Source organism: Monodon monoceros, unplaced genomic scaffold, assembly GCF_005190385.1.
Source record: "Monodon monoceros isolate NGI ecotype Baffin Bay Population unplaced genomic scaffold, NGI_Narwhal_1 Super_Scaffold_3, whole genome shotgun sequence".
Taxonomy (NCBI): Eukaryota; Metazoa; Chordata; class Mammalia; order Artiodactyla; family Monodontidae; genus Monodon; species Monodon monoceros.
Window position 1 is genome coordinate 736,789 of NW_021703780.1, and position 16,674 is coordinate 753,462.

Below are 16,674 nucleotides of genomic sequence, written 5' to 3' on the forward strand. Positions count from 1 at the left end.
TAATCATGTTAATGATCATTCATTCGTTCAACAATGCCTGCTATGAGCCACTCACTATCTAAGTGCTGGTGATTCAACAACTAAATTTCCTTCTTTCATGGACTTGTCATTCAAGTAGTAGGGAGAGATGTTTACTCTGTGCCAGATACTGTTCTAAGCATTTTACATGTTTTAATTCACTTAATTCTCACAACAACCCTATGAGGTATATTGATAAATTGTACTGATTTTACAGTGAGAAACCGAGGCCCAAAGTGATTAAGTAACTTGGCCAAGGTTACACAACTGGTGAGTTGCAGACCTGATATTTGACTCAGGTCAACTCACTCCAGAACTTACACTCTTAACCACAGAACCCTTTTCTCATCTGCAAATCCCTTCAAGGATTTTTGCTCTAACTATTCTAAATTACTTAATATGCCTGAATATTCCATGTTGTTATATATTCCCTTGCCTTTGAATATCTTGTTCACGCTTCCTGAAATGCCTCCCTAACCCATATCCTTTAGACCTTAGCCTAGAAGTCACTCGTTCTAGGAAAAACCTTGCTTAATCACTTCTCTCCCCAAAAGACCACTTTAGGTATCTGTCCTCTTCTTTATCATCCTTTATTATAATTTACTGTCTCCCATTCTAGAAAGTGATTTCTAGAAATTTTATTTGTGCTTTAGGCTGTTATGTTTCTAAAAGACTACTTGCAATTTCTTGATTTTTGATAGTATATCAGGATAGTACAATTATATACAGAAATTGATGTTGAGACATTACAAAATTCACTATATGATACCTGACAACTTGTTTTACAAACTTGTTAGATTCAGTGTATTTCAGAAAATATGCTTTCTTAACTCTTTAGTTAATGGTGTGCTTGTTAGGAAATATATTTTGACAGATTCATTGAGTTGTCCAAGATCATACAGCTAGTTAGTGAGAGTGTTGGGCGCAGAAGTGAACACAGGTCTGCTGTTTCCCAATCCCAGGCCTTTTTTCTTTTTATAGGCACCTTGCTGACATTAATTCAATTCCAATTAAATTTGGAGATACTGTCTCAGCACATATCAACCCATCTCTTCTAAAAGCCAGTGATTTCCAAAAAATAAATGAGTAACCTTAAAGGACACCAGAAAAATCACTCTTCCCTCCAAATATTGTCCTTACTACTATGTTTTAGAAATATCTAAATTATAGTTTTATAGTGAATTAACCACATCATTCCACACTTTATAGCAACTAGTTGTTCAGATTATTTGTAACATGACAGTTAACTCAAAAAAGCTTTTGAAAGAAGGGAGAGTATATGTAACAGAGTATACTGAATAAGGAGGACAGGACATAGCTGAAAATGTTGTAGAAATAAATTAGGGGATCAGTGAAAACTATCATAGGGCTTTAGAACATAAAGGAGTCTTAGTCGGGGAAGGATTTACAGAGAAATTAGGACCTGAAGGTAGAAAATGAATAAATATATGTAATTCATGTGGAGGATACACATGGTAAGCTGGACTGGTAGCCATGTGCATTGGTATCTGAAAAGAGTGAAACATTCAACTTGTCTTATGTTGAGGAGAGAAGTGGCATGTATGTAGTTGGAGAACAACTTGATTGACAGGCAAAGTAATTTAGACTTAGTGCTCTAGGAATTAGAAATAAGTTTTTGAACAAAGGAATAAAGTGTGAAAATAAGCCACATTTAAGGAAGGGATATATTTGGCGCATATCTGTTCAAATTTAAAGCTGGACTTAAAAAAAATAAAAGGATTAAAATCATCTCTTCCTTCTCCTACAGGCTACATTAGAGTGAGAACAATTTCTTAATACTCATATCTACTGTTCTTTGAGCACTTACTATATGCCAGACACATGATAAAACTTTTAAATGCAAGACCTTATTTAATGTATGAGAAATATCACAATCCTGTGAAGTAGGTACTATTGCTACCTCCACTTTAAAGATGAAGAAACAGGATCCCGAGAGGTGAATTGATTTTCCCAAAGTCAGATAGCTCACAAATTGAGGAGAAAAAATGTGAACCCTGATCTGTTTGACCTGAATCTAGTTAGTACAACTATTGCACTTAGCTGACATGCAACAAATACCTGTTGAATAGATGGGTGAATGAATATATCAGTAAATCTATCCTCTTCTGCAGATGACCCTACATATTAGCTTTAATGGTTTTCATGATCTTGATAAGCTTAGGTCAGTGTTAAAAGTAAGGAAGAGGTTTGAGCTACAAAAGAGAAGAATTTACATAGGAAAATCTCTTGACTGGAATTTCTGATTGCATAGAGATATGGTTTTGGTTAGAAATTATGTATATATATATATGTACACACAAACACACAGATATACATGTATATATGTATGTGTATGTGAGTGTGTGTGTAAACACGTGCATACATACACATCAACAGAACAGTTTGGATCACCTTTGACACACACGTACATGCACATGCAGACCCACATGCTTTCTTTTGTTTTCTTAACCCTCCTGAAAGGGTGTAAATAATAGAATGTCAGAGCTAGAAGGGACTTTAGCAATTGCCCAATCAGATGCCCTCATGTGAATGTAGAGATTGAGGCACTAGAGGGAAAGTAAATTGCAAAGGTCACACAAGGAGTTAGAGTAGATTAAGAATTTGAGTTTCCTAACTCACAGGTTTGTTTTACTTTGAACTGTCACCATTTACCATCTCAGTTTTATAGATGGGGTAACCAAAGTATCCTAAGAATGTTGATGGTCAAGCTCCTGCTACTTGTCCGTTGAAGCAGGACTTGAAATCAGATCTCTTTTATTTTAAATATGAGGCTTGTTTTCATTCAAGTGCTTCTGTCTGGATGCCCAGAAGGAAGACCTTTTCTTATTGAATTAAATAGTGGACTGAAGATAATTTCCAGAAAACTTTGTCCTTCACTTTAAGAGAAAATGGCCAAAGCTGCTTTATTTTCAGAAGGCTGGCAGTCCCAAGGAGGCTCCATGAAGGCAGGGATTTTGTCTTCCTGATTGAATCCACAATACCTAGCACAAAAGAAGACACTCAAAAATATTTGTTGAATATATAACATACTTTCCCACAAAGGGAAAGTAATGGTTCCCCAATGGATGATGGATGGATAATCATTATTAGTGCTGAAAAAATGGGAATGACTGTGGAAAAGAGGAGGGAGAAACCGTTAAACAAAGGAGAAGCTCTGTGTCTCTTTAGCTGATTGAAGCTGCAATCACTCAGCAAGGGCTGAGTGGCTTGGTAGGACTGCGATTGGCAGAGATATTTAAATGAGGCCTCCTTAAAATTGTTACTCTCCACCCCACCCCCACTCCTCTTTAAATTCTGTTTCAGTCATTACCCAGGGACCGGATACAGAGATTCCTATGGGGAGCTCTAATGGGTCGATTCAATTTCAACGGGATGACGCCACTTAGCCAAGCATTAAGAGCTATAGCTCCGGGAAAGCAAAACGAGGCGGGGGGGAGAAAGAGAGGCAGAAAGAGACACTGTAACAAGGAGCAATAAATCCCTTCTCTCCCCTATAACCCATTCACAAGACCTCTAGAAAACATCTACATTCACAAAACAGCTGGCTAGCTGAGCTGAACACACTGCAATCTCATCCCCCTTCCTCCCCCCACCACCGCGGCCCGCTCTCTGCAGATTATATACCAACACACCCTAAGCTATATAAATAATCACACACTAGCGGTATCTATTGCTCTGTTGAGATACCCTGTGTCTACAACTGCAGTTTCTGCTGCTTCGGTTCATCTGTCAGATTGGAGGAGGGGGGAGGAGGGAAGGGGGAGGGGAAGAGAAGGGGAAGGAAAACGCTGGAGGAGGGGAAAAAGAAGGAGGAGGAGAAGGGGGAGGAGAAAGAGGCGGAGGAGGAGGGGGAGGAGAAATAGGAGAAGGAGGAGGAGAAAGAAGAGGAGGAGGAGGAGGTGAACAACTTACCCCGCTGCGCTTTCTTTGGGGAATACGTGCATCAAGGTTTAGATCTGCATGTAAAATCCATACAAAGTATCTGCCACTACAAGTCTGACTCTCCTCCCTACCCCGTTTGTTTGTTTTTTTTTTTCTTTCCCTTTTCTCTGCTGTCAGAAAGACTGAAACAGAACTATCTCTGTTTCTGGCTCCACTGCCAGTGAAGGAGTTTTCATTCAGACTTTCCGAAGAGAGGTGGAGAAACCTAAAGACTCAGGAGAAGAAGAGGTCCTTTGAGCCAGATGGGGCATTAGTTCTTCTGCTTTTCTCAGCATGGATAAGCCCTTTCTTCAAGGTAAGCTTAGAGGTTAGCTCCTAAAGACCTCAGAATTCTTTCTATGAAATGCACAGATTGCCATTCATTCCAGTCATCGTGTGTGTGTGTGTGTGTGTGTGTGTGTGTCTGTGTGTGTGTGTGTTTGAGAGCGCGCGCGTGTCTGTGCACGCGCACAAGCGCAAGCGCATGGGTAGAATAAAATGAAAACCGTTTAACTGAGATTTAAATGAATCAGCTCTTGCAGAAAACTATCCGTATTGAAAATTTCTAAATCAAAGGAGAACTTCAAAATAACTCTTTTGTAGCCAAATGTCAATGCAATTTCTAGCCTGTTGACCTTTAAATGAATTTTGGTGCTTGCCTAAGCCCCTTGTAGCGCAGCCTAACCACCCAAGCTGAGAACGTACGGAGAGCCCGTGCTGAGGCCAGTCTGGCTGCCCAGCGGGCATCCTGTCAGTGTACGGCTAGTCTGCTATTGGCTCACAAGTCTGGGCTGTGCATCGTTCAGATTTCATCACATCACCTTGCCCTGGGTAGAAATGGCGCAAGCTGACACGGCATAACCCCCTACTTACATTGAGTCAGAGCAATGATTTAGAAATCTCTGGATCCATGCCTGGGTGTGTGTGCACATGTCTCTGTGTGGCATATGGAAATTTTGTCAAAAGTGAGAACCTGTGAGCATGTCTAGTTAGCCAATAGACATCTGATAGGACCTAGGGCAGTGGCTTACAGTCCCTTCCATTCGTGTAATTATAGTTACCACTCGCCTCTGTATGCTGCAAACCACGTTGGATGAACAGAAAACAGACCTTGAACTCTTAGACAGAAAATCTATTTTGAAACGCAAACCATTGTTGCTTTTCTGGGTCCATTAAAACCTCACTGTAACATAATGTGCTATCACATGAATTTGGATATACCAGGTGTTAAGTGATGTTCCCAACAAGTCAACTGCGCACATACATACAAAGAAGGCACAGGCTAGCTTTTTATCCACAAGGAAGTATTAATCTTGTTCCCTAAACCTCTAAATAAACATTTTGAAGACTTTATTGTAACATTGTATACATTTTGGCTTTTTTGTTCTGTTTTTAGGTCTCTCTAGCTGGGAAACAATCTAGTTAGTGATCTGAGTGACTTGGATTCAGAGTTGAGAAGTTGAGTTGTGAGGAAGTAAGGAACCTGAAGGAAAGGACACCAATTCTTCATGAAAGACTTTTGAGGCAGAGGAACGCAACCAACAAACCCAGCATAAAAATTTAGAGCATAAGGACAAGAAGGGGATTTAAAAACCTTCCTTTCATACCCCCCTCATTTTGCAGATGAAGAAACGGGCCTGGAACAGAAGTCACTTGCCCACAGTCACACAGAACTTAAGTTTCCTGTCTCTTATAAAAGGATTTGGGGTTTAAAGAAAGATTCCTACTTCTTAAATGAACAACTAGCATTTTCTTCAGGATTAGAAGTATGTGAATTCATTTGATATTACAATTTTTCCTTGTATTGCTCATTACTAAAACACCTATATCTTTAAAAATGCAGGCTCTTAAAACTGCAGGACTCTCTGGTTTGAAATAAACTGCTGTTGAGTCTTAATGAAACTATGAAGGTAATGAATAGGACTAGGGTAACAAAGTGACAAGTTAAGAGTTAAATGTGGTGAGAACCTGGCAGCTCCAACAAGATGTATGTGGTAGGACGGAGGCCCAGTCAGTGGCTGAGAGGTTAGTAATGTAAACTATATACAACTTGGTATTTGTAAGGGGGGGAGTGCTTTGATAGAGATGCAAATGCTCTTGCACAGAGAGGGATTTTTAGAGAGCAGACTTTGGAACAGTAGAACTAAGAAAACACATAAAGCCATAGCAGAAATCCCCCCTATGTTTGCTTTCAGTTATTCTGAGAACGAGTGTATATAACAGCAGAGCACAGAAAAAAGCAACACACCCCAGAGCCGTTACACAGTAAGGTACAAAACAGCATTGAACCCATGGGACTAGGAGAAAACAGGAGCCAGGCTCTCCTTCTCTTCTCCCCTCTTCTTTGAAATCAAGATTGAGTCATGCTGTATCGGAAAGGATTTATCATAAAAATCAGAACACTCTTAAGGTGTTAGCATAGAAGGGCTTTAGATAGGAAAGTCTTCAACTTTAGTCTCAACATGGCAGATTTTAGGTTCCAGGGAGAAAATACATTTTTCTTTCATTAACAAACAGCATTTCTTGAATGGATTTACCTTTCTAGTCCCTAAGTTGGCATAAGAAAAGAAATTTCTGTTTAGGTTGAACATAGCAAATTTCAGGGCTACAGAAAAACTGTTGAGAAAGCTATGAGCACCTGGCCAGAGGGACTGAGATGGGAGTGGGTTTACAATGCATCATTCATTACTGCACAGGCACTACGTGACAGAAATCACTAGATCCCATCAATGTGCAGCCAAGACTTGTAATCACCTTGGCTCCTATTTAATAATATATGATATGTATATTCTCTCTCTCACTTAATAGAATATGGAATTCACCAGCAGCACAGTCAGTTTCTTAACTGTTGCTGCTCACAATGAATGGCCCTTTAATGAGTGGATTTCTGAATCATAAACATGCTTGCAGTAGTAGTTTTTCGTCTAATCTATGTGCTGCAGCAGTCTCTTGTCTATTTGTTTCTCAACTTTTTTTCCCCTCTTACCTTCCCCTACAGTATCTATTTCAGTTCATCCTGTTAGCCAGATCGGAGTCAGCACATCCGGAATGGCAAACAATTTATTGTCATTCAATCCTGTTTTATCCTACTCAACACCCTGATTTTACCCAGGTCCTACTGCCCACTGTATTGCAGATCTTCCACAGTCCATTCTAGTAAAGATTTTACAGGGCAGGAAGAAACCTTCTGAGTTCATCCTGTTAATCCCCTTACCTGTAAGCAAAACAGTAGTACTTCATCATCCCAGACTGATGCCCAAAGCCTCATTTAATCATCCAAGCATCTCAACTCTTCAGTCTTGCAGCAGTCTAATCAATATCCAAATACACCTTCTCAACCTAAACACCATATACCCTTCTGCTGCCAAGACAGGATCCCCTCGTGCCTCTGAGTTATTTGTATTATGACCTAGATTCCTCCAAGCATAGCTTTCAACCTTCTGGGCAAGTCCCTGCGATATCTAGTGACATCCCTGGGATCCCATATGATTATCTCCTGTAACATTAAGACCTAGTATGCCTTCCTTTGAGTCATTGATCTTTTGAATTTCCAGTATGTTTGAATCTAGTTTCCTTTGGGAAATCAGTGAGTCTAAAATGCATCTAGCACGCACGTTATTGTTTTTACAGTGTAAATGACTTGAAGAGCCCCACACATTATTTATCTGATCAATGGGGAATAAATTCATTTCCTATAAAATTATCAAAAGATTCTTCCCAATCCAAAGCTCCTACATCCACATACCCTGCAAGCCAGCTGAACAATGTGTCCTTGTTTATTTGGGTGTTCAGATGAAAACTACCTGTTTCTTTCTAATGCTGGGACTATGAGTCTTAACAAAGATACAGCAAAGGCAGAGGTGTAAAGCTTCAGGGGATTGTGAGTCCAAGTAGATAAAAGAGACAAACATGTTGCTTTTGAATGCCCAAGTAAACAAGGGCATGTTGCCCAGTTTACCCTCAAGGGCTGAAGATGTAGAAGGTATGGACGAAGAGAATTATTTTGTCAAATTGTTTAGTTATGTAATTACAGACCATAATAGGGAAGAGTCCCTCAAAATCACCTAGTCCATTCCTATAATTATATAGATACCGGAACTGAGGCCCAAACAAAGTAAGTGATTTGCCAAAGGTTACATGTTTGAGTCTTAGAATCTCCATAGTCTTTATCTGCATTCTCTTGTGCTGCATTAAATAACACTGAAACAAGTAGCTAAAAAGTGAAATTATAGTCAAACTGGTTCTTTGATGTGATGTGCCAGAAAAGTTATTTTTAACTAAATTAAATCTTCTTTTCAAAAAATGAACAGATGTAAATTCAACTAAATAAGTTTGCATGGGGATATAGCCTCGAAAGGCAATGAGTCTGATCATATTATTAGCCACTGAGTCCTTTATGAACTACGTCTTTTTTTTTTTTCTTGCTATTGAACTTTGGGCACATTTCAGTGTCATGTTTGCTTGCTTATGGAAATCTAATCAAGCACTATCCTCTTTCACTTCTTCCTTTCTATTACTCATTCAAGCTTTCCATCCCATACAGTAGTGTGAGTAATCGATCTATTTTGAGGAGGCCTGAAGTCTGATGGATTTCAAATATATACTTTATTCATGCTAGTGTTTCCTAGGTCCTAATGCCCCCATGGTGACTCTTAGATTTTTGTTTAAGTTTCCTTATGCACACCTCTTTTGGCTGTTCAGTCTTCCAGGTGGTGCAATACAGTAATCTACTGTTGGAAAAATATTTTCCTCATGGTCACCGTTATCAGTACTAGGCTCAATCAAATGCTTCAGGGAATGACCACCGAGCTCTTCCTGATTGTGGTACAATGAAGGCACAAGCATATATTTTCTAGATATTCAACTTGTCTGAAATTTGGTATAAAAACTGCTGCTCTTTAAGAAAGCCAGTTTATTGTAAAGGTAAAGATATAGAAAGGTAAAGATAGAGAAAAGCAGTCCAAGCAGATTCTGCCTCATAAATCCCATCAATATAGACTTGACTTAGGGCGGTAAAAAGTACAATTATAGGTGATATTTGAAATAATTCAGGGCTCATCTTCTGTGGTTCCCCCATCCCCAGGTTATTCCTATGTATACAAAAGTTTGATTCTGAAGCCATGCTGCCATTTAGAAAGAATTACCTCCTCAATAAGTTAAAGCAGCTTATAAAATGAGGAGAACAGCAAGATGATTAGTCTTGACTTTCTTACACCCTTGGGAAGCCTTTTTTCTTATTATTCTACAGATAGCCTAATTTCTGCCATCTGTGTCTCTGCCATATCTCTGCTATTACTGCAACTTGCTTGCTTGCCTGTATTCATTGAATCAAGCTTGTCCTTTATCATCTGTTTATTTATGCTTATAAATTTCACTGAAAGGAAAATTTTGATTGAGAATATATATATATACATATACATATATGTATATATACATATATATATATGTATATATGCAACTTCTCATGGAAGGCTTTTGAGGCTTTCTCTTTTACATCAGTGTTGCTTTAGGAAGTGAACTTTGCATTTGAAATTAGGTTTCATTTTTATTAGAATTTTGATCCTGAAGGCCTAGATTTCTTGGTTAGCAAAGCTCTTAATGAGCTAAATGCTCCTGTGACCCTAGTCGTATGATGGACTACTACAGGAATCCATAATCAGATCTTTGCTCCCAATGTGCTTTATAGTCTGGATGAGATAACCAGACTTGCCTGTAAAGAAGTAGGTGAGGTCAATTACAGAATAAAGGAGTAACATGAAGACTAAAGTGATTTAAGGTAGTGGTGGTGATGGGGCCTGAGGTTTGTTGGTTCCCTGCAAAGTACTCATGCCTGTGTGTTCTCATTCATTGTTTCTATTCCCTCTCTCCTAGGATTTTCTGATGTGCCCTAAGATCCATGTAACTACAAGGGCTCTTTATCACCATAAGTGCCACCCTGACCCAAAACCACTCAGAACTCAAGAATCAAGGCAAAATGGATGCCACAGTGACAGATGATTTCCAACAAATTCTGCCTATTGAACAGCTGCGCTCTACTCACGCTAGCAATGATTATGTGGACCGTCCTCCAGTCCCCTGTAAACAGGCCCTCTCTAGCCCTTCCCTTATCGTGCAAACCCACAAATCTGATTGGTCCCTGGCTACCATGCCTACTGCTCTCCCACGCAGTCTCAGCCAGTGCCATCAATTGCAGCCCTTGCCTCAGCATCTGAGCCAATCTAGCATTGCCAGCTCAATGTCCCATAGCACCACTGCCTCTGATCAAAGGCTCTTGGCCAGCATTACGCCCTCACCTTCAGGCCAGTCCATCATCCGAACCCAGCCTGGAACAGGAGCCCACCCAAAGGCTGATGGTGCTCTGAAGGGAGAAGCTGAGCAATCTGCAGAGCACCCCAGTGAGCACCTCTTCATCTGCGAGGAGTGTGGGCGCTGCAAATGTGTCCTCTGTACGGCAGCTCGCCCTCTCCCCTCCTTCTGGCTGTGCAACCAGCGTTGCCTTTGCTCTGCTGAGAGCCTCCTCGATTATGGCACTTGTCTCTGCTGTGTTAAGGGCCTCTTCTACCACTGTTCTACCGATGATGAAGACAACTGCGCTGATGAGCCCTGCTCCTGTGGGCCTGGCTCTTGCTTCGTCCGCTGGGCAGCCATGAGCCTCATCTCCCTCTTCTTACCCTGCCTGTGCTGCTACCTGCCTACCCGTGGATGCCTCCATCTGTGCCAGCAGGGCTATGATAGTCTTAGGCGACCAGGCTGCCGCTGTAAAAGGCACACCAACACTGTGTGCAGAAAAATCTCTTCTGGTAGTGCGCCCTTCCCCAAGGCCCAGGAGAAGTCTGTATGACCTTCCCACAAGAGGGATCCAGTGCTTTCTCCTTCTAGGCCCCATCAATAAAGCATAGGCCTCATCTTTGAAGAAGGGGAGGAGGAGTAAAGTAGCCAAGCCAAAGTTAGGGCTCACCAATTTTGTTCCTGCAGTGTCAGGGGAATGGTCAAGTACATCCTGGTGCAGGATGCCTTGCTCTTTCTCACAGTATCTATCCCACTCCTCTTCAGTCTTTTTACACCCACCATCTCAGCCCTTATGGCTGTCATGGCATATTCAGGTGATATATAAGCATGAGATTTGGACACTGAGGGCTGACAGAGCCAGCAACGTGGAGGTTTAGGGGCTCCCCAACGTAATACCTCTCGATGCAGGCTGAGTGTCACTCTGCTTTCCACAGTGCCTTTGGAAGCTTTCTTCTTAGATGGTTTTCACAGGTCCATGTGGAACAGTGTTCAGTATTCCAGGGAATCTGACCCCTTCTCCGTTTACCGCCCCTCTGGTCTTCAGTCTTTTTCTCATTTTCTCCTCTTCTTGCATTACTCTGTTCTGTTCTCATTCCCACTCCATTCTCACTCTCTCTAGTTTTACTTTTCCTCTCTTTTCTTTCTCTCTCTCTGCTTTCTTCTCCTTCCCTCCCTTTCTCTCAGACTAATCCTTTCTCTGCCTGTATTTCTGTCTTGTTTGATCTAATCTTTGTCTCCTTCTACCTGTCCCTCTTTCTCTCTCTAACACGTCAAAAAGTGCTGTTTTTCCGTAGGTGTTTCCTTTGATGCCAAACTTTGCTATGTTATACTATTTACTAATTTTTATTAAGGGAAATTGATTACTGTAATGAACTTATCACTAGCAATAGTGTGTGTGCGCTCATAACCACACTCGCCAGTTTATGAGCATATGAGGCAAACTTATCTTACATTTCCAGGTTTAATTAGTTGAAGTTTTATTCCCTTTACCAATAATCAACTTACAGTACTGACAGATTCCACTAGCATGCTGAGTAGATAGTAAATCAGGATGCTCATAACTTTGTATGTCTGACCCAAGTGCCAAAGGCAGACGTGCTTTATAGCTAAATGAACAAAGCAAAGGATATTACAGAGGTCTGTTCTCTCTTAGAAGCTAACCGCCCTGAGACTGCATGGCTCAGGCCTTAATAATGGACCTAAAAAGTCATAAAACTTTAGAGCTGGAAGGATCTTAACTGTTAATCTAGTTCAATGCCCTTATTTTACAGATGGGAAAACTGAGGCCTGGAAATAAGAAGGGATCTGCCCAAGGCTACACACTGAGTTAATAGAGTTGGGCCTGGCATACAGGTCTTGTGACTCTTGGTTCAGTGTTCTCTATTAGCAATGACAGAAAGCCATTCCCATTCAATTTTCAGGAATCATGCCAAGCTAGTGTGGTGGTCTTTATGTGGGGCATAGTGGGTAGCTAACTTTCAGGTGTCAAGGCTGCCCCCAGTGGACATCACCTTTGGCTCTGTCACCTTGTAGAAGCTCAAGTGTGCAAAAGAAAAGCTTAAGGAAGCCCTAATCAAGCTGTATCTTCGCCATTGCACCTACCCTTTGCTACACACTGTGCTTGCTCCTGGCTTTGTCTGCAGTGGCAGTTGCCTGAGAACCTAAATTTCAGCAACAGTGGAAAACTGAGATGAAAGATGTATAATGCAGAGAACTGACTTCTCTTTTATGAAATACCAAGAGCTTGTGCTGTGAATCCCCTTCAATGGGAAAAGGCTGCAGTGGTGATAGCAGGCTCCTAAGGACTGCTGCTGAAAGATGCAAGAATTAGATACAGTTTCCCTCTGTAAGTGAATCCAAAATTCACTAAAGAATTCAAAGATTGAGGGCACTTGCTTGAAATCAAGGTGCTCCAACTTAGTTTAAGACTTCCAGACTCTAGCTTTATATATCATCATCTCTTTTAAAGTGTGCATGGATATGTATTACAGGGTGGAAAGGTGGGGAGAAATGTATAGTCATACACAGGGGGAAGAAGAAGGGAACATCCACGTCCCCTTGTCGGCTATATACTATAGGAATACGTGCCACTCAGTCTTTGTTGGTTCTGAATCTCCCTGAAGTGTACTGACATTTGGGCTGCACAGAGACCCTCACCTTCTCTTTCACCTCCTCTTCTAGAATTGCTTTGCTCTATTTTTGTATATATAAATATGTTATGATGATTATTAATAATGTTAATGATATTGCTGCAAATGGTGCCATATACAAGGTTTGGCTTCTTGGAACATTTATAAACCCAAACCAGTACCTGTAACCTCTTATGTTGCTTTCAAGTCCTTCCATTTAAGTAACTTCTTTTTATCTTACAAGTCTGCCTGATTGACCTTTGAACTTAGCCACCCCTAAAAGCTGTGCCTGGTTTTCTGGGTCAAGCTGGATGGTGATGAGTAGCAACACACACTTCTCTTCGCTTCTGCCTGAAATTTGCTTAAATCTGAGATAAGTAAGGATTCTGACACTAGTGCATTGTTCCTGGAGCTAAAGTTATTCTATGGATGTTTGCTTATTAGTTTCAGGACCCAAAACAACACAAGTCCCTCCTCCTTGATAGCTCCTTCATATCTCAATCCTGCAGTCCTTACTCAGGCAAATTGTGCACTGCCAGAGGCGCCCTGGGCTCTTCCACACACCCAAAGGAGCTCTTCTCAGTGTATTTCTAAATGGCCTTACACTTGGTAGAAGAAACTGAACAGTTACTCCAATGCAGTTGCAGTCTGCAATCTACTGAGTCAGGGCTCTCATCTGTGTCCAAGTTGGCCTGATATGGACTGCATCTGGTTTACGTATAGATGGGTCCTGTTGGGGTATGCGCACGGACATGTGAGTGTGCATATGTATACCCTCTGTGAGATATATATATATATATATATATATATATATATATATTTACATATATATATGTAAATATATATCCACACATCTCTATATATTTTAATGTATTGCACATGTATATTTAAAATATATATGAAAGAACTCTAAATCCTGCAGAGAGGCTCTGTTTTCATTATTTTTCTACTTTGTGTCATGTACTGTATAAACAGGAATATTTAGAGGGTGTTTCCTGCTTAGCATTTTTTTGCAGTTAAATCATCTGTTACCCCCTAAATCTACTGCTTTCCACATATTGGTCCCTTGATACATTTCATATGGCTTTAGCCAAAAGTTTGTTGTTGTTGTTGTTCCAGCCCATCTTTCCTCATCACAATAGCTATAATAAATGTAGTGAGCACTTACATAATGCTTACTATGTGCTAAGCACTATTTTAAGCACATCACCTATATTAGCTCATTTAATCCTCACGGCAACTCTGCAATGTATGCACTATTATGATTGCCATGTTACAAATGAGAAAACTGAAGTACAGAGGGGTTAAGTGACTTGTCAAAGGTAACAAAGCTTGTAAATGCTGGAACTAAGATTTGAACCTAGGCTGTCTGACTCCAGAGTCCATGGTCCAGAGTCAGGTATAGAAGTCCAGAGCATAATATAAACCCTTGTGGTAAAACAAGCCTCGAACGGTGAATGGTTCTGTCCCTAACTCCAGTCCACCTGCAGCCTAAGAGTTGAAACAAACATGCTACTATGTTAGGAGTGAAGCAATAGTTACAGACATCATATTATTAGCTGTCTTGCTTCCCAAGATGGTGGCATTACACACTTCTCCACTTTTCCCTTTGAAAACATGTTTGCAGCCAGTTACCATTTCTCAATCAGCTTATGGTATGGAGCCAGTAGAGAAATTTTTTTTACTTTGCCAGAGAGGGTAAGAGTTTACTTGGCCTTCTCTTTAAGGGCCCAGGAAATCTAATTCAATTTCTTTCTGAAGAAAGTAGAACTAAATCTATGTTTGGCACTTGAGATTGGTTGGAGCTGTTAACATTCAAGCTCATTGATTATATTGAGTGCATTTTGCTGATTCAAATGTATGTAATCCACTGATGTCCATTGGTCAGTATACCACCTTACCTCTTCCCATCACCTACTTCACACAGACATTATTTCAGAGCCAGAAAGACCCTTAAAGAACATCTATTCCAACATCAACATTTTATAGTTGGAGGAAAAGATGCACAAAGAGAGAAGATAACCTGCCAAAGTCACACAGTTATAAGTTAGGGTGGAATTATGACAATTCCAGATTTCCTAGTTGCCAGATTCCCTGGTCTGAGTTTCTTAGAAAATAGAGCTTGAAGCAAGAGCTTATGTGAAATCCCAAGGAAGTAGGAGCAAGGAAAAAGAGGTGGGGAAGGAGGGAGAATAACCTGTTTCATGACAAGCTAACTTCTCAATCTCTTATGATAGGCCATACTGTATCTCAGCCCATCTGCCTGAGGAAAGGGGAAGAATTCAACTCCTATCTCCCATCTCATTAGTCAAATACCTTCCCTGTGGAATATTAACTCCCCTGCACTTTTGGGTAATGCATGTGTGGGTGCCCAAGCATGTACCTTGGCATCTTAAGCCTCAGCAGCAATGGGGTAGCATTACAGGCAGCAAGGCAAGTGTGCGTATAAAGGGAGACATATGAACTTAAACTGGTACACTAGGCTGGTGCTTTTCCCTTACATCTTTATTCACTTTCATTCAAAGTGAGTTAGAGATAGCCTACAATTTTTAAAGTATATAAGGCTTTATTGTGGTGCTCAGAAACACTAAATTTGCCTTCCTAAACCTATATATTCCCCGACTTGTTTTTAAGGACTTCTTTCTGCATGGAAATGAAGTTCCTAGTTCAACTAGAGAAGTAACAATCTAGGCCCATATCCTTATCTTGACCCTTAAAGCAGTGTTGCTGCTTTCAAAGGCCAGGATGAACAAGACACACAGCTTTCAAGGAAAGACATCTTGCGAGTGACGCTGCTCATTGTTATTTAGGGATCTTTCTGTCATTACAATCAAAGTGATGTATGTTGCTCCCATGTATATTTGCTGGCCAGTTCCCTGCAAAAGAAGGGGGTAATCCTGACACACAAGTTGTCATTCTCCAACTATTAAAGCAATCCTTTTGGCTGTACTAGATAATGGTCATGTCTCTGATAATAAAAGACACAGATGACAAGTATTAGGAAACCCCCAAGTCCTTGAAGAACTGACCAACACTGCTGTTGCCAGTCACTAAGGAAAGAAAACAGAGATAATCCTTCAGGCGAACACCCTAGTTTTATTAATATAGGGCTTTAACCTCAAGTCACCTGTATATTCTATTGTGATAAGATGAGGTGACCCATAAATGCATCCTAAGGGCTCATTTTGAACCTATGTCCTAAGGCCTAAACTAAGGGAGACTGAATGACTCCCTTGGCCCCTTTCTCCTAGGTCCACACTTTAATCTTAGCCTTCAAAGTCTTACCACTCTGGTGACAAAAAGAAACACTAAAAGGGAAAGGAACACTAATTTTTATAATATCAGAAATTAGTTGGCTTAATTTTACTCTGTAAAAGTTTTAAAGGATCCCCTTCCAATGGGCGTTAAGGCCTCCCAATAAGGAGAAGGCTCCAGGCCCATCGTAATACATAAGGTATACTGAAGGAAAAAGAGAAAAAAGTAGTGTGAAGTAATACTGTATGTAGGTCCAGAAAGAAAAACAAAGGTTAAGAAAAAGCTATGTGAAAGAAAAAAGCTCTGTAATCAGTTTGCTTCTCTCATCCAAAACTCCATTTTATTAACCTCTTGGCTCTGTTGTATATTTAAACTCCTTTTTGTCCTTGACTTATAGCAGCATTCTTTTTTTTTCAAACTCCTACAACACTTCCACTGGAATGATTTTGTGTGTGTGTGTGTGTGTGTGTGTGTGTGTGTGTGTGTGTGTGTGTGAGAGAGAGAGAGAGAGAGAGAGAGAGAGAGAGAGAGAGAGAGAGAG

At 40.5% G+C, this 16,674-nt stretch overlaps 1 protein-coding gene across 3 annotated transcripts; it reads left to right on the top strand.

The window, feature by feature from the left end:
* The first annotated feature begins 3,867 nt into the window (after window positions 1-3,867).
* On the top strand, window positions 3,868-11,817 carry SPRY3 (sprouty RTK signaling antagonist 3). Of its 3 annotated transcripts, none has more exons than XM_029243910.1 (2): window positions 3,868-4,276; window positions 9,832-11,817. In XM_029243910.1, exon 2 carries the CDS (start codon window positions 9,935-9,937, stop codon window positions 10,799-10,801), a length of 867 nt encoding a protein of 288 aa, XP_029099743.1. In that variant the 5' UTR covers window positions 3,868-4,276; window positions 9,832-9,934; the 3' UTR covers window positions 10,802-11,817. The 3 variants fall into 3 exon arrangements, with proteins under 3 accessions (XP_029099743.1, XP_029099744.1, XP_029099745.1); XM_029243911.1 differs by lacking the exon at window positions 3,868-4,276 and adding an exon at window positions 5,430-5,726; XM_029243912.1 differs by lacking the exon at window positions 3,868-4,276 and adding an exon at window positions 5,929-5,985.
* Window positions 11,818-16,674: the final 4,857 nt, after the last annotated feature.

Coding starts and splice junctions, on each gene's coding strand:
- SPRY3 (XM_029243910.1), top strand. CDS start 9,935: ATGGATGCCACAGTGACAGATGATTTCCAACAAATTCTGCCTATTGAA.